General features: G+C 45.4%; 1 protein-coding gene across 1 annotated transcript in view; it reads left to right on the plus strand.

The window, feature by feature from the left end:
* The window catches only part of CLNK (cytokine dependent hematopoietic cell linker), a 1,199,791-nt gene that overhangs the window by 626,163 nt on the left and 548,472 nt on the right, over nt 1-25,156 (plus strand). Inside the window, exon 9 of the mRNA XM_086964527.1 lies at nt 1,610-1,760. Within this exon, the coding sequence (XP_086820653.1) occupies nt 1,717-1,760 (44 nt within the window). The 5' untranslated portion in view covers nt 1,610-1,716. The remainder of the gene's footprint in view (nt 1-1,609; nt 1,761-25,156) is intronic.

Below are 25,156 nucleotides of genomic sequence, written 5' to 3' on the forward strand. Positions count from 1 at the left end.
TAAGACACTATCATTTTATGGATGTGGGCTTCAACGCAAACATGAAGTGACCTTATGGCTACCAACAAAGATCGTAGTGACGGGTCACTCTCAGTCCGCTCCACAACATCTCTCTCAGTTTCTGATATATTCGTGTCCCCAGAGAACTATTGTCTCCCCGGGGACAATAGATGGATGCGGAATGGACGACTTCAGAGGGGGACTTATCGTTGGGTACAATAACAATCCAAACTCAGCCACCGCAGGCGGAGATCCCAACCCAGCGAACACCGGCGGGGCCCTAACCGGGCCACCGGGCCAGGAACTCCCGTCCACCGCTCCAATTGCGCATCGTCACCCCTCCTTCGCTATTCACCAATTCAGCCAATCATCGTCAACTTCGGTCCAAGAAATGTTCCCACCTCGGTAGACCGGACCTTGTCACACAACTACAGCCGATGTTGTTCAACTGAAACCCGGCTGGGCCAGTACTCGAGACCCCGGCTTCCAGGCTGGTCTAGGCCGCAAACTGCCACTGGACGTATCTTTGTCTACCAAACTGGTAGAAATCTCGGGATCGTACTGTTAAGCTCCAGTCCGGTTCATACGGACGGAGGCAGGGCGCAAAAACAGGATAAATACCAGGATCTTCTGGCAGGAGTCGGAGGTCGGCGGAGCCGGGAGCTTACGCGGCCATCTTGTTTGCTGGAGTAGCTCCTGCCCCTATATTAGGTTTTAAAATCTTACTGAGGCTTTGGGCACATAGTTTGACTAGTGGAGCTTTTACTTTGGGCCACTGGTGCTGACTAGCAAACAGTTATGTTTTTATCTTCTTTATCCATCGTCCATCCAAGACATCTTCTATTTCATATTTGGGTGTGTATACATTTGGAGGGGTCATGCTATTGAATGTTTCATTCATCCACTCATGCAATTTACTGAACAAGGTGATTTGTTTTCGATTTAATATTGAAGACAGGTGAGTATTACATTCTTCCAAGTTTGTTCCCATTGGCTTTAGATTGTCTGTAGGTTGTGGTGTACAAAGAAGCATCACTTGTTGTTAGGAGATTTTAGAAATATGTCGGAAATGGTGTCTATTGGAGAATGTGAAGGCCCTATTACTTGGAGGTGCTCTGTGTAGTAGTGGAAATATGCAGAAGAAAATAGGAGCAGTATTGCATCGTATTGGCATTAGGTCACATCAGGGTAGTCGTGGGTCTTTAATTTTGATTCTTATATGCAAATCCACGTATGTGAAGCACAGATAAAAAAAATGTCCCTTATTCTGTGAATTGCGTTTCCTCTGTCTCGATATTGTGTATCCTCCATTAGAAATTTGAAAATTCCTAAACCATCATTTCAGTTCAACCTCTTGTAGCCCCCACTTTTCAGAAAGTAGCTGTGCTCCTTCAGATAAATTATTTTACAATAGGTGTCAGACATATATTTCACTGGTTTGTATACCTGAAGACAAAGCATTATTTGAGGGTTGCATGAAGTAAAACTTGTAGGGAGAGGTTTGTGTAGCTCCTCATAGAAGCGAGAATTCTGAAAAATAAAGAAAACAAAATCAACCCTTGTTAAAAATGAAAAACACAATGATAGCGCCTCAGATTTTCCTACTCAGTGTTATGAATTTGTATCACCAGGCCAACAAAGACTCTTCTAAAGAAATATCAGCCTCTTCCTCCCGAACCTGAAGAGAGCATCATCGTGCCACCATTAAGGAAAAGCATGAGTCAGTCAAATACGTTCCCTATGACAGGCAAGAATACACGGTAAACATTTTGAATCGTTTGTGAATGGAAGCAGCTTAATTAGTTTATTTATTAGATGCATTTATTCTGATATTCTCTGCATGAATATATGTACAAAGTAAATTTTGGTTGACTGCTTTTGATATTTGATTTATTTTAGTTTGTTTTATTGTTATTGTTAAATATTAAGGCACAACAAAATGTATACAAAGATAGAAAAGTACTCTGTCAGTGGCAGGGACAGAGAGTCTAACGCGATTTTCTACAACAACCACGGCGTGGGGGGCGAAGGGGAGGCTCATGCGGTGAACGGACCCGCATTTTTTAATTAACTGTCACATCCTTCTATAAAACAATTGCTGCTAGAATGTTTTGAGAACTCCTACAAATTGCTTTTCACTGTTTAAAGAGTTTTTATCTACCTGTGGCTTTCTTCTTGATCCTGCCCCGATCCGCCGCGTCCATTGTGGGCGTTTGTGCGGAGGGCGAGGAATACTCTACTTCCTGCCTAGGCTGCGCTCGGGTTAGCGCTCTAGTTTTTGCTGGGCGGAGTTGTTATAGGGAGGAACGCGAGTGCCCTTGCGGTGGATGTGCACTCTGTCAGTGGCAGGGACAGAGAGTCTAACGCGATTTTCTACAACAACCACGGCGTGGGGGGCGAAGGGGAGGCTCATGTGGTGAACGGACCCGCATTTTTTAATTGTCACATCGTTTTATAAACCAATTGCTGCTAGAATGTTTTGAGAACTCCTACAAATTGCTTTTCAATGTTTAAACTGTTTTTACCTACCTGTGCCTTTCTTCTTGATCCCGCCCCGGTCCGCCGCGTTTGTGCGGAGGGCGAGGAATGCTCCGCTTCCTGCCTACGCTGCGCTCGTGTTAGCACTCTAGTTTTCTCCCTCCTGCCCCCTATATTATGACATCAGGGCCGCGACCGCGCAGCAGACGCACGCAGCGGGCGCGCCGAGTGCGCGCCAAAGGCGCACACAAGGCAACCCCGTCTGCGCCCGTCCGCGACCGAACGCGGCCAGGGGCTAGGAGTCCTGCCTCTATCACGAGGGAAACAGCTAAAAACTTAATGTATACGGGTGAGCAACTGTTTAGTTTCCGCACCCCTGTCAAGGCCGCCTGTAAACACTGTATTGTTCCGGGAAATGGGGCGCTGAAGTGTATGGTGTGTCATCTTAATTTTGCCCCGGTCCCGACAATTAGTGAAACTGGAGACCAATTAAATGGGTTTTTAATCAATTGTCGTTCATTTAAAAAACATAGCTTAGACATCTATGAGGTCCTTACTGATTATCAGGTAGATTTGATGTTTTTAACTGAAACGTGGTTAGATGAATCATCATCACCCGAGATCTTGGAGGCCCTTCCACCAGAATATAGTTTACTGAGAATTGATAGAGGAGTCCAAAGAGGGGGAGGTATCGCAATGGTACATAAGGCTAGGTTCGAGTGCTCATTGGAGGTAATAAAAATTAGTAAACTGTGAAGCTGGTCTTTTTTTCCCATTAAACTCTCCCCTGAATGCACCATCATGGGATATCTCATTTATCGCCCTCCTGGGGGTCCTTCATTGTTCGCTGACAGCCTCTTGGAATCAGTGACTCAGCCAGCCCTACGCTACAATAAATTCATCTTACTAGGTGATCTTAATCTCCATTTTGAGGATGCAAAATGCGTAGAGGCACAATCGATGATATCCTCCTTGAAATCTGTTGTGCCTTGTGTTATCTCCTTGCCTGCTGCTCAGCCAGTATGTATGTGATGTCTGTGTGGAATGTTGAATGCTGGATGACAGAGTGAATAGAATGTTAGTGTGCCTGGTGTGGATGTGGAATGACAGTTGATGAGAGAGGGCTGAGCAGTGACCATCCTGTTCCTGGTGGGGTTTCCTCCTGTTCATCTTACTTGAAATAAAGAGCTTCAAGAAACTATTTGACCATTCATCATTTCATTCACTACATTTTGGCGACGTTTGAAGAACTGACAGCGTGCAACATACTATTTACAAGCGATTTAAGGTACCTTCTAGCAATACAAATCTAAGGAGAACAATTCAATTAAGGTAAAGGACTTTTACATTTCTAAACTTTTTTATGCTACCTGGCACTCTGAAACCCCACCAGTGACCCCGAAATCGGTCGCCCTAAAACTCTTATAAGTGCCAGATCTAGCTCAAGGTCACAAACCCACTGAGAATTGTCTGACCTTTAAATTAAAAGTACTGTTTAGAAGACTGCCTAACGAGTAAACTTAGTACTGTTATGACACTCGCTTTCTTGTTACCAAGAAGAGGGGAAAAACGAGTGGTTTTCATTAATAAATTCAGATGTGAAGAAGTTTGAGTGGAAGAAATATTAAAAAGTGTCCAAAATACAGTTTCCTGCAAAGAGGAAAAACGAGTCATTTCTATTTAAAAAACGGGTGATTTCCATTTAAAAATTCAATCGTCTGGAAGACTGAAGTTAATTTGGTAACATTAGATGAGCGATCTTACTTTCCAACTGCCAACTGCCTTGATCTTTGTACACGGAGAGCTCCTTCCACGGTGAAGCCATCCTCGTTATGATGACGTATGAGAATCTTTGCCTGCGTCTGGTCGTGAGGGGTGCGTGTAACGTCATGATGATCTTTGCCAGCCATCTTGATGTTCGTCTCCATGGTAACAGGAAACAATGCTACGCCACCCATCCTGTAAAGCGCGTTCTTCTGACGCTCTGCTGGAATTTCACATGTCAGCACGTCTTCACGCTTCCATTACAAGTTCCCCGCTTTCAAGCTTGCTCTGACAGCGCGAGGTAAATGAAGAGAACGAACACTTTTGGGACATGGTGAGAGAAGCGTAAACGTTACTATAAGAAGTCTCAAATATTGCCGGTTTCTGTCACGCTGAGCACAGCGATTTCTTTTGAACGTGGGCCTGTCGGGTCTTGAGGTGTCGCAGAAAGCACAGACGAGACAAAATTATCCTTGTTAATGGAACAATGATTACAGAGAAATAGTTTGTTCTATGACTTGGGTGGAAACGTATGTTCTTCGTGCTATCTGATTAGTTTTGGTATACTTTAGTTACGGTCTTACTGCCATCTTCTGGATTTAGTTGGTACTCTACTTGTTATTGTTTCATAGAGCTCATATTTATACATGGAGCTCATATTCTTAACTACTTATATGTTATGTTTTAGAAATTTCAGCAATTTAAATAAGACTGTAAAGTTTTAGCGACTGATACAGTTATATAACTAAGGCTGAAATGTTTTATTATTTATACAGCATTTCATTTTTGGTCTGCTTTACGTGAAGTTATCCATGTAGCAATTTTTGTTAGTAAGATTGCAGTGATGTTTAAATAATTTATACAGCAATTTATGTAGGTGTTGTATTTAATGTAATTCATACAGCAATCTAGTAAGTCTGCTGTTCTACATTTATGATTATTTCTACAGATATTTAATTAAGTCTGTTTTGTTTTGATGATTTATACAGCTATTCAAATAAGTCTGTATTACGTTTATGCTTCATACAGTAATTCAAATAAGCCCGTATTACGTTTAATGCTTCATACAGTATTTCAAGTCTGTATTACTTTCAATGCTTGGTACAGCAATTCCAGTAAGTCTGTATTACTTTCAATGCTTTATACAGTAGTAAGTCTGTATTGCCTTTATGATTTAATTAATTGTTGTTATTTACATGGTACGAATTTAGTGGTGCAAATTTAGCTTCATGATTGGTGCTTCTTGTGATTGCTGGTACTTTAAGTTTAAAGGTTATTTTTCGTAGGGTTGTTCAGAGCTGGTCTCTATACATATTCAGTGCGGGGTGTGCGCGCGCCCTTTCCACTGTTTTTACCCTACGTAATCTTTGTACTTAGCATCAGCCTTACCTTTTCTTTATCCGTACTCACTTTTACTGTGCTGTGCCTTCTTTGGAGTGGTTATTCTATACATACATTGGTATTATTGCATTTTACAATTTTAATGTTCCCAAGGGAAGGGGATGTGTTTAGCTATATTTGCTTAGGTTGTGTTTAGCTATATTTGCTTAGTCTATTTTCTCAGTTTCTCTTTTGCACTCTTTCTTTGCTGTTCTTTCCTTGCTGCTTATCCTTTACTCAGTCTTCCTTTCTCTTATCTTTGTTATTCTGGTCTTATTTTGTAAATACATATATATTGCAAGTTTTATCTTTTGCTTCCTTTCATATTGCTATGTATTATATTATTGTGTTTTATTTCCATTGAAGAAAAGGGGATATGTTGTGCCTTGTGTTATCTCCTTGCCTGCTGATCAGCCAGTATGTATGTGATGTCTGTGTGGAATGTTGAATGCTGGATGACAGAGTGAATAGAATGTTAGTGTGCCTGGTGTGGATGTGGAATGACAGTTGATGAGAGAGGGCTGAGCAGTGACCATCCTGTTCCTGGTGGGGTTTCCTCCTGTTCATCTTACTTGAAATAAAGAGCTTCAAGAAACTATTTGACCATTCATCATTTCATTCACTACAAAATCCCTGATGCTCTCTCTCTTGGATGAGATGCCTACGCATCAGGCGGGTCATCTCTTGGACCCCATATTCTCTAACTGGGACGGTATCAGGGTGCTCTCTCCCATCAGAGTTCCGTGGTCTGACCATTATCTTATCCCATTCAATATAACAGGCAGAGCTAAAGGGGATAGACCTAAGCCGCCTACTGTATGCAAACGTAGGAAATGGAACAATTTTAGTCAGGAGACATTTGAATCCATGCTTATGCTAGGGAAACCACCCCTTAGTAAAACTTTTAAGGAAGCATGGACGGAGTATGAGGATTTGGTATCTAAAGCGTTAGATAAGGTTGCCCCATGGACCCATAAAGCCCCAACTCGCAGGACGAAGTCTGCCCCCTGGTACAACGAGGAACTGTGTGCAGCTAAAGCCAGATGTAAAAGACTTGAACGTCTGTGACGTAAAGACTACGACGTTGGCCTGAAAGAGCTATACATGAGCAGCCTGAAGGAGTACCATAGGCGTATCATTAAGGCAAAAGGATTATTCTTCAAAGAAAGGATTGAATCTGCTGAAAACTCCTCAAAGGAGCTCTTTTCTATCTATCAGGAGCTCACGGCTCTCACCAGGACGGAGACCAAAGACCATCTCTCCACTGAAATATGCAAATCTATTGCTGATCATTTTGTACACAAGGTGGAGAGGATTTATGTGTCTTTTCAGCAGGGAACACATGAAGAATCATTGGCTAGAGATACTGGCACAGGACCGTATACTAGCGCATGCCTTAACGAATTCACGGTCCCTCCGAGGGAGGAACTGATAAAGTTAATCATGAGCATTCAATCTGGCTCCCCTTTGGATGTGGTGCTGCCTAGGATCCTTAGGAATCATGCCCACCTCTTATCAAGTTATATAGGCAATCTGGCTCTTCTTTCCTTCCAAGAAAGATTAGTGCCGGCGGAATGGAAACTCGCACAGGTTGTTCCAATTAAAAAGAAGGCCACCTTGAGTATCTCTAACTTGGACAATCTTAGGCCCATTTCTCTTTTGCCATTCTGTGCCAAAGTGGTGGAAAAACTGGTTACCAATCAGTTGGTTAAATATGTGGAAGATATCCAGCTTCTTCATCCCTCCCAATCTGGCTTTAGGGCGAGGAATTCGATGAAAACTGCCCTTCTTTTTTCCACAGAACTGCTCCGTCAGAAAGTGGACGAAGGACAGACGGCCGCCTTGATATTGCTGGACTTAAGTGCGGCATTTGACACCGTGTCGCACCCTAGATTGCTAGCCCGTCTGAGTGAAATGGGAGTTGCCGGCCCGGCACTTGAATGGATGACCTCCTTCCTGGCGGACAGACAATTTCAAATACACTGTCCCCCCTTCAAATCCACACCTCGAATTTTAAATCAAGGGGTCCCGCAGGGTTCCATTTTAAGTCCTGTATTGTTTAATCTTTACATGGAACCCCTGGCCAGGATGGTGGAATCGTATGGGGTGGATATTGTATCATATGCGGATGATACGCAACTGGTGGTCACTCTATCTCATAACCCAGTTTAGACGGCTGGTAATTTCATGGAGTGCCTTGTGACACTGGCAAACTGGATGAAGTGCAACTGTCTTCGCCTTAACGGCAATAAGACGGAATTGCTTGTGATTGGCTCCTCACCTTCAATCTGGTCATCAGCTTGGTGGCCCACCGACCTGGGTCTTACACCTATCCCCTCTGACACCGTGAAGAACTTGGGTGTTCTCTTGGATTCCAAGCTCACATACTCCCAACACATTGGATAAGATGCGGGGAGATGCTACGGCATTCTGAAGGTCCTGCAGAAGATCTTGGATCTCCTACCTATGAAAGACAGGAAAACTCTGGTCCACGCATTGGTTACGTCCCATCTTGATTATGGGAATGTCCTGCTCTGTGGCCTCAGTAAAAGGGGACTGACCCAGTTACAATGTGTCCAAAATGCGGTGGCCAGGCTGGTGCTGAAGCTGCCGAGGAGGTCGTCAGGTTAACGTGCGCTTCCGCGCTTGCACTGGCTCCCCATGAGGGAACGCATTAGGTTTAAGACCATGTGCTTTAGTCATCGTATTGCACATGGCAGGGATCCGGTCTATCTTCACAATTTGTTATCTATCTATAGTCCTAGGCGACTCCTGAGATCCATGGGCAGTATGCAGTTTGCGATACCTCGCATACATAAAGTACGGATGGGAGGGCGATCTTTTAGATTCCTGGCCAGCAAACAATGGAATGGCCTTCCTGTTGAATTGCGGATGGAGCCGTCTGGAACCAGGTTCCGGCAGAAACTGAAGACCCATCTATTTCCAGAAGATTAGTTTTAACTTAGGGTTTCCTTTCTTCTGCCCCCCCCTCATCTCCATGGTCTGCTCTTGATCTTTCTGTATTGGAACGCATCCTAGCGCGGAGACGCACTGTCCTAGTGTATTCAGGCGCTTAATAAATGTTTTTATTATTATTATTATTATTATTACTCAGGGTTTCCAAGTCACAGAGCTCCTTTATTTGGATAAAACAATGGGGGCGTATTACCAACAACTAGCGATAATTATCGCTATGTTGGTTTAGCGGCGATATTTTTATCACCGAGCTGCAGCGATTTTTATCGCTTAGGAACCTTGCTATTATCAAGGTATATCTCCTAAGCGATAAAAATCGGCCGAAATGCATGAATATCGCTGAAAAGTCAGCGATATTCATGCATTACCGAGCTAATTCTCTTAGCCATGTTATCCACCTACCATTGGATAACATGGCTAAGAACTGCTCAGGGGCAGGTGTTAGCTTTTGGAGATATTCGCGCTTAGCGTCAAACTGCAAAAGTGCCAATTAACAGTAACAGTAAAAAACGCTATTTTCTTTCTGGCGTGGGATTAGTTCAATGGATCAAGTGTTCTGATTATGACAGAACATTTAATCAGGAATTTCTGTTTTCTTCTAAGTTGAAGTAGGTGTGATTGCATTTTTTTACTTTGCGAATGTTCTTGTGCTAGCTGCAGCTGAGGCCCTCTGTGATGTACTCATAGGATGTAAGGCTGTGGCTGACTGAAAAGAGAATCTGCATCTGTTGAGAGTTAGTTTTCCAGTTAGGATTACAGCTCTCTATCAGCTTACTTTGAGAAGCTTGAAGTTTCTTCAGTTTTACTGAGGATGCCTTTGCACAAAGAACCCATGTGGTAAGTGTTAGAAATATGATTCATGGTTGACTGTAATATGCACCCAGGCCAGGCAGGAACCACCACTCTAGTCAGGGTAATCTAGATACACACTAAAAGATAACCTGTGCTCAACCTCTGATAGCTTGGCACAGAGCACCCAGGTTTATCTACAGAGCCAATGTGTAACGTATTTATGCAACTCACAGTAACAGAGTAACACAATGAATACACCACAAAAGGTTTCCACACAGGTTTAGATAAGTGGAGAATATTTATTTGAGCATTGTCATTGAGCTTCACTGAGATGAAGCCAATGCATTATCACCAAGCTGCGCCAAGCATCGTTATCGGGCCGCGCAGGCTGTAAAACTCCTGTCGTTGAAAAGCCTCTTCCTCGATGTTGAAGGGTGATGCACCAGCTCCGATCTGTGCAGTGGTGACAATGTGTCAGTTTTGTAGAACCATCTGCAGAATCCACTTCTGAGGCCCAAAACATTAAGAGGGCACCTCAGGCAAGGGTAGGACTCACAGAAGGCAGAGCCCAGCAGCATCAGCAGAATTGCAGAAAGTGTTTTGTGTTCCTGAGACTTCAGAAAACAGGAGGCAAGCCAGTGAGCCCTTGGTTGGAAATCAGTTGGAGGGAAGGTAGAGTCCAGCACTCCTTCAGCAGAATCAGGGAGCAGAAGGAAGCAGGGCAACTAGCAGAAAAGCCGTCCTCCCAGAAAAGCAGCCCAGTTGAGTCCGTTAAGCAGCACAGCAGTCCTTCTGACAGAAGTTCAGTTCAAGTTTCAGAAGTGTCTGATTTTAGGAGATCAGAGACCCGGTACTTATACCTAAAAGGGCCTTTGTTATTGGGGGTGACTTTAAAGCAGCTTTCTGAAGTTTTCAAGGATCCCTTTCAGCCCAGCCCTCTCTGCCAGGCTATCTGTGGGGGGGAAATCAGTGCTTTGATTGTAGACAGAATGCTACTTTTTGAAGTGTGTCAGCCCCTCTGATTCCTTCCTGCCTAGGAAGACCAATAATAATGCAGATGAATGCAGATGAATATTCAGAATGCAGATGACTCTCACCTTCCTGTGTTTGCGGCTGTCTAGAGGGAATTCACAAACTGTAGCTATCACCCACGCCAGACATGTATAAAAGACATGCTGCAAGGCACAAAAGACCTAAGAGTAGAGAAATGTACACTTTCTAAAAGTGGCATTTCTAGGACAGTAATGTTAAGTCCAACTTCACCAGTAAGGAGGATTTGTCATTACCATTCCAAAAATTTGAAATGTGAAAAAGCTACTCCTCTCTTATCAGGAATTACAGCTTAAAAGTGTATTAAAGAATTTCAAATGCTGCGCAATTAAAAGCCTAGCGGTAGTGGGAAATGAAATAGGCTGTTAGTCACTCCCAGGATATACAAAACATAAAAGTGCATGTCCTACATTTTATGTACATAGCACTCTGCCCTTAGGGTTGCAACGACCTAAATTAGGGGTGACTGATATGTAATAAAAGGGCCATGTAAGGCTTGGCAATTAGTTTTAAAAGCCAAGTCGAAGTGGCAATTAACTGTACACACAGGCACTGCAGTGGCAGGCCTGAGACAGGTTTGAATAGCTACTTCTGTGGGTGGAACAATTAGGGCTGTAGGTCTACTAGTAGCATCTGAAGTAGAACCTTGGGTATATCAATATCAATCAATAGCTTTATTTCGACAGCTTGTGTCATAAAAGCATTGTTTGGCATTTATACAAAGGATAAAAACAGGAATTCCTAATAACAAACCTTTAAATACAACAAGCTAGCTAAGGATGTGATTATACAGCATTTTAACAAAATGTAAAAATCTGGGGTATAAGGTTTTCAGGGGCGACTCCTCCATTATAGCAGAGGGACGTCACCCCACTAATATGCCCCCAGAGATGAAAAATAAAATGGTAATGAAGTTAATTCATTAGCATTTTATTTTTTGTCACCCCATCCCGAACCAAGTGTCAGGACAGGGTGGGGCCTGTTGATTGGCAGCAGGGAGTACTGTTGGGCAGAGGGCTGCATGTGCACTGTTTAAAGTGTGCATGTCCCTTTGGCAGGCCGACTTGTGACGGCGAGCCAGACATGAACACTTTAAGCATCTCAACTTAGCTCTATTAAGACGGATGAATTGGGAGCAAGTGCAGACCTCCATTGCCCTCTGGGGTGCCAACAGAGGCCATTCCCTCCAATACGAGCACTTCTCTCTTTTTTTTTCTTTCATATATATCCTTATTGACATTTTGAAATAAACACTACAGAAAAAATATGCAGAGTCTCAGGGTCATACATTTAGGATCATAAAATCTTGTTTGTTATAATAACCAGTGGACTAGATATATTCTATATGTATGCATTAACCTATCAAGTGTGGGCTTAGTCCCCCCCTCTTAAATTCTCCTTTACTGATCTTCATCTCCAGGGGGTTTCATACCTGGGTCTTTGTCTCTGAGACTTTCAGCAAACAAAACTTGCGTTGAGAAATCTCAACTTACACCTTCCCCCCACCCACAACTAGAACCCACCCTCCTTCCATGCCTGGTGTATGTCTCTGTACTGTTGATCTTTGCCCTTAACCCTGTAATCCACATTGTTTAATATAACTCATCCAACATTCTCCTCTTTTGTGCAGGAAGGTGCCCCTTCCTGCACAAAAACAATCCTGCCTGCAGTGGATGCACCCTTGCACCATGTTGCAAGGGTACCTACATTGGCGCTAGGCTGCAAAAACAGCACAGGCAGAAATTACAGGAATGCACCTTATTAAATAAATGCAGTGCATTCCTGCCTTTCACTTTGACGTAGGGCAGGGCAGCGCAGCACCTTGCTGCACTGACCTACTCCAAAATGCCATAAATTAGGCCAATTCAGTGCAGCAGGCATGACTGCGAGCTTTTCATTTTGTCCATAAACACTCTTAAATACACAAATAAAGTTTATTAAAAAACTATTGATACAGCACATTACAATATGAGGGGGTAAAAGAACAAAGAGGGGAAACATAAAGGTTAAAAATATCAAGTAAACATATCAAGGTTGGAATGAAAAGGCATTCAAAACATCAATATATCTGTAAAACAATACATTGCATGTAACAACCATGTGAGAAAGTAGCATAAACCAAAATAAAACAACATATTATAATATAATAACATCTATGAGGTGGAATATCATGGAGGCTGGGCAACCTCTTGTTGAGCAGGAGTTAAGGAAAAGGAGTGCTTAGCACTACAATCAATGAACGAAGTAACAGGTGACCATATAGGAGAACGCTTCATGACTAGATGAATGGGATGAACACATGCTGTATCCAATCTGTGATGATAACACACTGCGTACCATCAAGATTGTAAAGATACATTTGTAAAATCTTTCCAATTTTTAGTGATCTGCTGAAAGGCAACTGCCAACAATACATCTACAATCCTGGTATTGGAGGTATGATCCTCCCAAATAGAAAATAAGCTACCTATAAAAATGGGGAACATCCTTTTCAACGCAACTTTTACCACGCAGTGCCTTTACGACGCAACTATTACAACGCATGTCATTACAACGCATAGCACTGGGGGGCGCTCTAGGATAGGGAATAGATTTAATTTACTATCCAACACCTTCTCTACTATCCACGGGGACTGGAGTTGGAATAGTAAATTAAACTATTCACTATCCAGCACCCCTTAACACTATGCGTTGTAACAGCATGCGTTGTAAAAACTGCGATGTAAAGGCATGCGTGGTAAAAGCAAGCGTTGTAATGTCATACATCCCTATAAAATAGCTGTGTGATACAGTAGGGGAAATTGGAATTGAAGATAGAATTAATTTGACCCAAAACAGATGTCCAAAATGTGTGTAGGTGAGGGCAAGTAAAAAGCAGGTTTTTTAGATCAGCCAGTGGAGAGGAACAGGAACAACAAGTGTCTAGAACCATAAAATGCCTTTTATGTAATACGACTGGATGTAACAAAAGCCTGTTATAAATAAAAAATTGCGTTTGCTTAACATTTGCCACTCTAGACATTTTCCTACATTTTGACCATATTTTATTCCGTAGAACAGTCAACTCCAAGTTCTATCTCCCACGACAGTTCAACTTTGGTCTTTGCTCTAACAAGTTGCGAGGATCGTATATGAGTATAAATATTGGATGCTTTAGGCGACAAAAGAAGGCTAATACATTGTAACCACAGGAGACACAGGGTGTACTAGAATTTGAGTATAGGCGGTTAAAAGGGCCTGTGAGATTAACATATTTAGAATGGAAAGAAGGGGGTAAATAAAAAAGTTAACTAGTTTCAGAAAAAGATAAAATCATATTATGAGAAAACAGCTGATGCGTCTAAATTAAACCTCTATTTCTCCAAGATGTCCAGTAAATCGGGTTTCCGCCAAATAAAATAGAAGTGTTATGCCATAAAGGAGAGTTAAGGAAGGAATCTAGGTCGGTAGGAGACGGGCTGAAGAAAAACCCAGATGTTTGCAAGTATTTAAGAACAGGAGTAGATAAATATGGTGGTCTACGGGTAAAGGAGAAAAATTATTTAAAAGAAAAGGGGAAGAAAGGAACGCTCGAGAATTACCCACGTAGGGGAAAGAAAGGAACGCTCAAGAATTACCCACGTCGGAAAAATTCCAATAAAGAAAGCCATCTCGAAGCTTGGTGAAGAAGGAAATCTGGAAAATTAATTCCACCCTCTGCTTTAGATTAGAACAGGGACCTGCAAGGTGGGTTTTTATTCTACGGAAAAGATGGTAATATAGTGTTAACTTTTGTAAAAAATGTTAAAGGAATGGGGACAGGGATATTAGAAGTGGTAAATAAAACGAATGGAGTCAACATCATTTTGATGGTGTCTAAACAACCCCACCTGGAGAGATATAGCTGGTGCCATTTAGTGGTTAGAGACGAGATTTTGTGTAAACTTTTTTCCATACAGAGAGATAGTGCTGTCGAAATAAAAGAGTAAAATAGAGACCGAAATATGTTATGTGATGTGAATTCCAGGCAAAGTTAGAAGAGCTAAAATCATCTTTAAATGTATATTTAGTTTGAGGTAATATTTCACATTTATCACAATTAAGCTTATAGCCAGATACAGAAGCAAAAAGCTCCACTTAATATAAGAAGGCAGGGACAGAAGATTGAGAGTCAGAGAGAAATAATAAAATGTCATAAACCTAAGCTGCTAATTGAAATTGGGTGTCCTTAGTCTCAAATTCCATTATGTCAACATTTTGACCATCCTGGACAAAAACGTTTCCAAGGCTAGATTAAAAAGGAACGGAGATAATGGGCAGCCTTGACGTACCCCTATTTTTAACTCAAAATAGGGAGGTGAAGTACCATTCAGGGAAACAGCTGCAGGTGGATTAGAATATAGGAAAGAGATTAAAGAAATAATTTTGGGTCCAAAACCAAACCATTTCAATGTGTGAAAGAGATACGACCAATTACCTTCATCGAATGCCTTCTCAGCATCCAATGCTATTGCAGCTCATGAATGGGGTAAGTGTTGGGCTTTTGAAAAAATATCGAAGAACAGTCGGGTATTATCAGAAAGGAGACAGCCCTTAACAAAACCTGACTACTCCACGCCTAATAATTGGGGAAGGAATGATTCAAGATGGATGGCCAGGGCTTTGGAAAAAAAATTATAATCAATATTTACAAGAGAAATTAGTCTATAGTTCTTACAATATTGCAAATCCTTCCCATCTTTGGGTATTAGACATATTTGCGCTTCTAAAAAGAACCCAGAAGATTTGCCAGACTGTGTCAAAAGATTTAAGAGACTGAGTAATTTATGAATATGAATTGGAGCGAAGTGACTGAAAAATTCAACTGTAACTCCGTTAGGTCCCGGGGCTTTGTCTTTTTTAAGTGATTGTAAAGCACAGAGAAGTTCATGTTCTGATAAATTAGCTTCTAAGGAGCAACATCTACTTGTGTAATGTTGGATTCTGAAGGTGTGGTTTCTGGAGAGTATAAAGATTTATAGAAAAGAAGAAATTAATTTAATATTTCTGGATCTTTGATTTGCAGTGTGCTGTGTTCATCAAAATTAGCTTCAATATCAACATTATTATGTTGAATTTTTAAGTACTTCGGCAGGAGTTTGCCAGCTTTATTCTGACCACCATTGAATTTAGCGCTTGACTTCAACAGATATAACAATACATTGTCAGTTGATTCCTTATAAAAATTGAAATTTTGCCTTATTAAGGTGTGAGAGACAATTCTTGGATTTTGAGGTGTAATAAGAATGTTCTAGCTTCTTTATCTCAGCCAAAAGATCATTGGTGACCTTACGGGAATTTTTACGTTTTCTGGAGACAAAATCAATGACAAAGTCTCTAGCAGCTGCTTTAAATGTATCCCAAACAGTAGAAAAATTTAAATTATCGTTTTTAAAAGAAAAATATTGATTAAAGAAGGAAACGAAAAAGGAATGAAAATTTTGATCAAGAAGAAGTGAGTTATTAAATCTCCATCTTCTAGGTAAACTAGATTTTAAAACTAAATCTAACTGAATGGAAATGGGGCATGATCTGAGATCAGAATAGAGCCAATTTCAGCGTTTCTTAAAGTTCTGGATACATTCTGTGTGTTAGAAATGGCGTAGCCAATTCTAAGGGGGGTAGCATGGAGCAGAGCGGGCAGGCCAAACTCCTGAAGACATGTGTGAAGCATCCACGTAGTACCCACAGATAACACACCAGGCATACCACAAAAATGAACACAATACCGGTTTGGATGTAGAAGAATAACTCTTGTATTGTCTCCAACCGGCAACACAAATCACAGTAATCACAATGTGGCGCCTACTGGCGCCAGGGCAATATATACACGGGGATTATTTACAGGTTAAAGGGAAAAAAGAAGAACAAGGTAAGTAAGTCCATTAGTTTTCAGGGCTGAAATAAAACAAAACGTTATCAAATGGCATGGAACATCAGCAATATCAATCTGAGTGAAAGAAACACTAGGCATCGGCCTTTGGGCAGGTCAGCAGGAAATAAAACATGAGGTGTGAAAGCACAGTATGACCTGCATTGGCGTCTCCTGCATACAGGAACAGTAGGCATGTAACCTTAACATCAGGCCTAGACAGGCATAATCAGAGTAGGCACAACTAGACCCAGATGGGGGCCCAAACTATGAATCTCAACCACCCTGGGCATGAATCACATTTAACATGGGGCCTCAACATAAGCACCTGGGGCGTATTCCTCCCTATACCTCATGGGTGTATGGCAGATGAACCTGGAGGCATACAAACACTAGACTTAACTCTGGGGCATAGGACATGAAGATGCACTCGTCCTGACCCGGGGAATAATCACAGTGGCAGGGCATACCAGGTGAACCTGCGGGATCTTCACAAGACTGAGGGCATGATCATCCCTTTTATAGTGGGGCCCTCAATTTAATAGTGCCCCCAATAATGGCGACTGCCCTCTGTCCAGCGGGGCAGTCGGGTAGAGTCAGTCTTGGCCTGTGGGGAGCCCCTTTTCTGGGACTTCACCTGGCCCAACATCGCAGATGCCCGCTGCCAGACGGGGCACCTGTAAATGCAGTAATGCCTCTGGGGGATGGGCACTGACCCTGTGCCCCGACACACCCCCCAACTCTGCCACAAGCCCCACTCACCAGGATTCCTGTGGGGGGCACTGACAATGTGCCTCGAGACCCCCCTCCGTGTCCTCCAGCACGCGGGGCTCCCCTTCCACCAAGGGAGCCCCGGCAGCACTTCTGCTCGATTCCGTCGATTTCCACTTGCGGGGCACGGAACGACGGGGTGGGCTCTCGCACCAGTCGCTCTCCACAGGGCTCCCTCAACACCACAGGAACCCTGCTACCACTCCGCCTACTTCCTGCTTCCTCTTCTCGGGGGGCGGCCACGCCCCAAACCAGGTGCGCTCCTGTCTGGCTTCCGGGTCGCTACGAGCAGCGGAGCGACCCGGGGCTTTCTCTACAGCCATGGGTCGCGTCTGTGATCTTCACTCGGTGCCAGTGTGGGGTGGGCACCCGCTGCGAAATCCGCATAGAACGGGGTAGGCACCCGCTATATTTTAAATTTGCATAAGGGCGCCAAAACACGGGGTAGGCTCCCACAGTGCTTCACTTTGGCTGACCACCCCCTTTTGTACCGCTTTTGGCCACCATAAGTGTGGCAGGGTATGCTCAGACGTGAGTCCCTTATTTATTTTATTTATTTATTTAATTTGTATGGCGCGTTATAACCACAGGGGTCTCTAAGCGCTGTCTGTCCAGATTTACGTGAGAGATGTTACGTGATGAGATGTTACATTCACTTGAAATCGGCTATGCACCTAAGAGTTGCTCCATGCTTGTTTGTACAACACAGTTTTTAGTTTTTTTCTGAAGGGGAGTAGATTGCTTTCCTTCCTAAGATCGGAATCCAAATTATTCCACAAAGCTGGAAGCACGTTGGAGAACGCACGGCCCCCCACCGTGGTCAACTTGAAGCGAGATTGGGACAAAAAAGTGGCGTCCGATGAACGCAAGGTCCTACCCGGTGTGTAGGGGGATATTCGGGATTTCAGATATTTGGGTGCCTTGCCGTACAAAGCCTTGTGAGCAATACACAATCCCTTGAAAACAATTCGCTGACGTATTGGGAGCCAATGTAACTCCTGCATCAAGGGAGAGGCATGGGCAGTCCTGGGTTTTTTGAATATAAGCCTAGCTGCATCATTCATAACACCCTGAAGCTTGTCCAGCAGCCGCTGGGGCAAGCCTAGGTATAGGGAGTTCCCGTAGTCCAGCCTAGCCAGAATTGTGGCTGAGACCACGTGTCTCAGAGTAGGGAATGAAAGCAAAGCAGAGATCTTCCTTAGTTGTTTTAGGAGGCCTATACAGGTGCCCACAACAGTGGAAACCTGTTTTTCCATGGATAATTTGTTATCCACAAATAGGCCTAGGCTTTTAACTGCTGCTGCCGGTTTTGGTGGTGTACCCAACTCTTTAGGCCAGAATTTGTCGCTCCAGGGGTTGCCCGAGATGGAAATGGGCAGCACTTCCGTCTTGTCTGGATTGACCTTCAAAGAGTTCTCAGACATCCAGTTAACTGTGGTTTTTAGTATGTCCTGTAGCCTAGTGTATGCTCCTGGGCCATCATCCAGCCGGATGATGATCTGGGTGTCATCAGCATAGTTATACACTAGGCAATCCATCCTATTCAGGAGAGCAATTAGTGGCTGCAGGTAGATGTTAAAAAGTAGGGGTGACAACGCAGAGCCCTGTGGGACCCCGCAGGTGATCGGCGCGGGGGTGGAGAGTAAATCGCCCAGCTGCACTCGTTGTGTCCTACCCTGCAGGAATGATGCGAGCCATGCATGTGCTGTGCCTATGACACCAAAGGATCTCAACCGCGACAGAAGCTGTTTATGACACACGGTGTCAAACGCCGCGGAGAGATCCAGTAGTATCAGGGCGCTTGGTGTTTTTACATCCGCCCGGGTTCTCAGCTCATCTAGAATAGACAGCATGACTAGTTCCGTGCTATGATTAGCACGGAACCCTGCCTGATTGGTTTCCAGCAGGTTATTACTCTCCAGATGAGCTGAGAGGAGAGCTAACACATGTTGCTCGATCACTTTGGCCAAAAAAGGCAACTGAGAAATGGGCCGGAAGTTTTTCAGACATTTTGTGTCTGCACCGGGTTTCTTCAATAAGGGGATCAAGCGAGCCTCTTTGAAGGCTAGGGGGATCTGTCCTGTGCGAAGAGAGGTGTTCAATAAGTGCAGGGCCTCTTCATCAATTCCTGGCATTGCCACTTTAAATATGTCAGGAGGGCAAGGATCCACCAAGGAACCCGATTTAACTCGGCCTACTGTGTTGAGTAATTCTAGTTTAGACATAGGGGCGAACTCAACTAAAGGTGGGAAGTTTAATGGGGTGATAGGGTCCAATGGGCAGGGGCAATCAAGGGGTGCCGTTTCCTCAATTTCGTGTAGGATGTCAGATATCTTCTTTACAAAGAAGTCCTGAAACCTCTGACAGTCCTCCTGAGTAAACTCGGGACTTTGCTCTTTGTTGACCCTGAGCTCTGCCAAAACCCGAAAAATTTCTTTTTGTGGGTTTTTTGCAGCCACTATTCTCTCCTCGAAAAAAGTAGCCTTCCTAGATTGTATGGCTAATTTATACTGGGCTAAGGATGAGTCCCTTGCTCACTTTGCCACTGGATTCAAGCAAGCCGGGCTGAAGACGGCTGGAATGCCAGAAACCGGTCCTTGTAAGCTTGTTTCCGGTCCAGGGAAGACATGGCTTGGCAGTTCGGGCTGGACTGTTCCCATGAGGCACAGGGTCGGACTGATTTGCATATAGCCATGTCTGAACTGGGGTGGCAGAGTGGACTAAAGAACGGTGATGGATTAAACCCAGCTCTTTTGACTGGGTGTGAGCGTTTGATTGATTCAGATGCTCCGTCCATCACCACCCCCTTTTGTACCGCTTTTGGCCGCCATAAGTGTAGCAGGGTATGCTCAGACGTGAGTCCCTTGCTCACTTTGCCACTGGATTCAAGCAAGCCGGGCTGAAGACGGCTGGAATGCCAGAAACCGGTCCTCGGAAGCTTGTTTCCGGTCCAGGGAAGACATGGCTTGGCAGTTTGGGCTGGACTGTTCCCATGAGGCACAGGGTCAGACTGATTTGCATATAGCATGTCTGAACTGGGGTGGCAGAGTGGGCTAAAGAATGGTGATGGATTAAACCCAGATCTTTTGACTGGGTGTGAGTGTTTGATTGATTCAGATGCTCCGTCCATCACCACCCCCTTTTGTACCGCTTTTGGCTGCCATAAATGTGGCAGGGTATGCTCAGACGTGAGTCCCTTGCTCACTTTGCCACTAGATTCAAGCAAGCTGGGTTGAAGACGGCTGGAATGCCAGAAACCTGTCCTCGGAAGCTTGTTTCCGGTCCAGGGAAGACATGGCTTGGCAGTTCGGGATGGACTGTTCCCATGAGGCACAGGGTCAGACTGATTTGCATATAGCCATGTCTGAACTGGGGTGGCAGAGTGGGCTAAAGAACGGTGATGGATTAAACCCAGATCTTTTGACTGGGTGTGAGTGTTTGATTGATTCAGATTCTCCGTCCATCACCACCCCCTTTTCTACCGCTTTTGGCCACCATAAGTGTGGCAGGGTATGCTCAGACGTGAGTCCCTTGCTCACTTTGCCACTGGATTCAAGCAAGCCGGGCTGAAGACGGCTGGAATGCCAGAAACCGGTCCTTGTAAGCTTGTTTCCGGTCCAGGGAAGACATGGCTTGGCAGTTCGGGCTGGACTGTTCCCATGAGGCACAGGGTCGGACTGATTTGCATATAGCCATGTCTGAACTGGGGTGGCAGAGTGGGCTAAAGAACGGTGATGGATTAAACCCAGCTCTTTTGACTGGGTGTGAGCGTTTGATTGATTCAGATGCTCCGTCCATCACCACCCCCTTTTGTACCGCTTTTGGCCGCCATAAGTGTAGCAGGGTATGCTCAGACGTGAGTCCCTTGCTCACTTTGCCACTGGATTCAAGCAAGCCGGGCTGAAGACGGCTGGAATGCCAGAAACCGGTCCTCGGAAGCTTGTTTCCGGTCCAGGGAAGACATGGCTTGGCAGTTTGGGCTGGACTGTTCCCATGAGGCACAGGGTCAGACTGATTTGCATATAGCATGTCTGAACTGGGGTGGCAGAGTGGGCTAAAGAATGGTGATGGATTAAACCCAGATCTTTTGACTGGGTGTGAGTGTTTGATTGATTCAGATGCTCCGTCCATCACCACCCCCTTTTGTACCGCTTTTGGCTGCCATAAATGTGGCAGGGTATGCTCAGACGTGAGTCCCTTGCTCACTTTGCCACTGGATTCAAGCAAGCCGGGCTGAAGACGGCCGGAATGCCAGAAACCGGTCCTCGGAAGCTTGTTTCCGGTCCAGGGAAGACATGGCTTCGAAGTTCGGGCTGGACTGTTCCCATGAGGCACAGGGTCAGACTGATTTGCATATAGCCATGTCTGAACTGGGGTGGCAGAGTGGGCTAAAGAACGGTGATGGATTAAACCCAGATCTTTCGACTGGGTGTGAGTGTTTGATTGATTCAGATGCTCCGTCCATCACCACCCCCTTTTGTACCGCGTTTTGGCCACCATAAGTGTGGCAGGGTATGCTCAGACGTGAGTCCCTTGCTCACTTTGCCACTGGATTCAAGCAAGCCGGGCTGAAGACGGCTGGAATGCCTGAAACCGGTCCTCGGAAGCTTGTTTCCGGTTCAGGGAAGACATGGCTTGGGAGTTCGGGCTGGACTGTTCCCATGAGGCACAGGGTCAGACTGATTTGCATATAGCCATGTCTGAACTGGGGTGGCAGAGTGGGCTAAAAAATGGTGATGGATTAAACCCAGATCTTTTGACTGGGTCTGAGTGTTTGATTGATTCAGATGCTCCGTCCATCACCACCCCCTTTTGTACCGCTTTTGGCCGCCATAAGTGTGGCAGGGTATGCTCAGACGTGAGTCCCTGGCTCACTTTGCCACTGGATTCAAGCATGCCAGGCTGAAGACGGCTGGAATGCCAGAAACCGGCCCTCAAAAGCTTGTTTCCCGGTCCAGGGAAGACATGGCTTGGCAGTTCGGGCTGGACTGTTCCCATGAGGCACAGGGTCAGACTGATTTGCATATAGCCATGTCTGAACTGGGGTGGCAGAGTGGGCTAAAGAACGGTGATGGATTAAACCCAGATCTTTTGACTGGGTGTGAGTGTTTGATTGATTCAGATGCTCCGTCCATCACCACCCCCTTTTGTACCGCTTTTGGCCGCCATAAGTGTAGCAGGGTATGCTCAGACGTGAGTCCCTTGCTGACTTTGCCACTGGATTCAAGCAAGCCGGGCTGAAGACGGCTGGAATGCCAGAAACCGGTCCTCGGAAGCTTGTTTCCGGTCCAGGGAAGACATGGCTTGGCAGTTCGGGCTGGACTGTTCCCATGAGGCACAGGGTCAGACTGATTTGCATATAGCCATGTCTGAACTTGGGTGGCAGAGTGGGCTAAAGAACGGTGATGGATTAAACCCAGATCTTTTGACTGGGTGTGAGTGTTTGATTGATTCATATGCTCTGTCCATCACCACCCCCTTTTGTACCGCTTTTGGCCGCCATAAGTGTGGCAGGGTATGCTCAGACGTGAGTCCCTTTCTCACTTTGCCACTGGATTCAAGCAGGCCACGCTGAAGACGGCTGGAATGCCAGAAACCGGTCCTCGGAAGCTTGTTTCCGGTGCAGGGAAGACATGGCTTGGCAGTTCCGGATGGACTGTTCCCATGAGGCACAGGGTCAGACTGATTTGCATATAGCCATATCTGAACTGGGGTGGCAGAGTGGGCTAAAGAACGGTGATGCATTAAACCCAGATCTTTTGACTGGGTGTGAGTGTTTGATTGATTCAGATGCTCCGTCCATCACCACCCCCTTTTGCACCGCTTTTGGCCGCCATAAGTGTGGCAGGGTATGCTCAGACGTGAGTGCCTTGCTCACTTTGCCACTGGATTCAAGCAAGCCGGGCTGAAGACGGCTGGAATGCCAGAAACCGGTCCTCGGAAGCTTGTTTCCGGTCCAGGGAAGACATGGCTTCGCAGTTCGGGCTGGACTGTTCCCTTGAGGCACAGGGTCAGACTGATTTGCATATAGCCATGTCTGAACTGGGGTGGCAGAGTGGGCCAAAGAACGGTGATGGATTAAACCCAGATCTTTTGACTGGGTGTGAGTGTTTGATTGATTCAGATGCTCCGTCCATCACCACCCCCTTTTGTACCGCTTTTGGCCGCCATAAGTGTGGCAGGGTATGCTCAGACGTGAGTCCCTGGCTCACTTTGCCACTGGATTCAAGCATGCCAGGCTGAAGACGGCTGGAATGCCAGAAACCGGCCCTCAAAAGCTTGTTTCCTGGTCCAGGGAAGACATGGCTTGGCAGTTCGGGCTGGACTGTTCCCATGAGGCACAGGGTCAGACTGATTTGCATATAGCCATGTCTGAACTGGGGTGGCAGAGTGGGCTAAAGAACGGTGATGGATTAAACCCAGATCTTTTGACTGGGTGTGAGTGTTTGATTGATTCAGATGCTCTGTCCATCACCACCCCCTTTTGTACCGCTTTTGGCCGCCATAAGTGTAGCAGGGTATGCTCAGACGTGAGTCCCTTGCTGACTTTGCCACTGGATTCAAGCAAGCCGGGCTGAAGACGGCTGGAATGCCAGAAACCGGTCCTCGGAAGCTTGTTTCCGGTCCAGGGAAGACATGGCTTGGCAGTTCGGGCTGGACTGTTCCCATGAGGCACAGGGTCAGACTGATTTGCATATAGCCATGTCTGAACTTGGGTGGCAGAGTGGGCTAAAGAACGGTGATGGATTAAACCCAGATCTTTTGACTGGGTGTGAGTGTTTGATTGATTCATATGCTCTGTCCATCACCACCCCCTTTTGTACCGCTGTTGGCCGCCATAAGTGTGGCAGGGTATGCTCAGACGTGAGTCCCTTGCTCACTTTGCCACTGGATTCAAGCAGGCCGGGCTGAAGACGGCTGGAATGCCAGAAACCGGTCCTCGGAAGCTTGTTTCCGGTGCAGGGAAGACATGGCTTGGCAGTTCCGGATGGACTGTTCCCATGAGGCACAGGGTCAGACTGATTTGCATATAGCCATGTCTGAACTGGGGTGGCAGAGTGGGCTAAAGAACGGTGATGGATTAAACCCAGCTCTTTTGACTGGGTGTGAGCGTTTGATTGATTCAGATGCTCCGTCCATCACCACCCCCTTTTGTACCGCTTTTGGCCGCCATAAGTGTAGCAGGGTATGCTCAGACGTGAGTCCCTTGCTCACTTTGCCACTGGATTCAAGCAAGCCGGGCTGAAGACGGCTGGAATGCCAGAAACCGGTCCTCGGAAGCTTGTTTCCGGTCCAGGGAAGACATGGCTTGGCAGTTTGGGCTGGACTGTTCCCATGAGGCACAGGGTCAGACTGATTTGCATATAGCATGTCTGAACTGGGGTGGCAGAGTGGGCTAAAGAATGGTGATGGATTAAACCCAGATCTTTTGACTGGGTGTGAGTGTTTGATTGATTCAGATGCTCCGTCCATCACCACCCCCTTTTGTACCGCTTTTGGCTGCCATAAATGTGGCAGGGTATGCTCAGACGTGAGTCCCTTGCTCACTTTGCCACTGGATTCAAGCAAGCCGGGCTGAAGACGGCCGGAATGCCAGAAACCGGTCCTCGGAAGCTTGTTTCCGGTCCAGGGAAGACATGGCTTCGAAGTTCGGGCTGGACTGTTCCCATGAGGCACAGGGTCAGACTGATTTGCATATAGCCATGTCTGAACTGGGGTGGCAGAGTGGGCTAAAGAACGGTGATGGATTAAACCCAGATCTTTCGACTGGGTGTGAGTGTTTGATTGATTCAGATGCTCCGTCCATCACCACCCCCTTTTGTACCGCGTTTTGGCCACCATAAGTGTGGCAGGGTATGCTCAGACGTGAGTCCCTTGCTCACTTTGCCACTGGATTCAAGCAAGCCGGGCTGAAGACGGCTGGAATGCCAGAAACCGGTCCTCGGAAGCTTGTTTCCGGTTCAGGGAAGACATGGCTTGGGAGTTCGGGCTGGACTGTTCCCATGAGGCACAGGGTCAGACTGATTTGCATATAGCCATGTCTGAACTGGGGTG

Source organism: Lissotriton vulgaris, chromosome 3_2 (assembly GCF_964263255.1).
Source record: "Lissotriton vulgaris chromosome 3_2, aLisVul1.2, whole genome shotgun sequence".
Lineage (NCBI taxonomy): Eukaryota > Metazoa > Chordata > Amphibia > Caudata > Salamandridae > Lissotriton > Lissotriton vulgaris.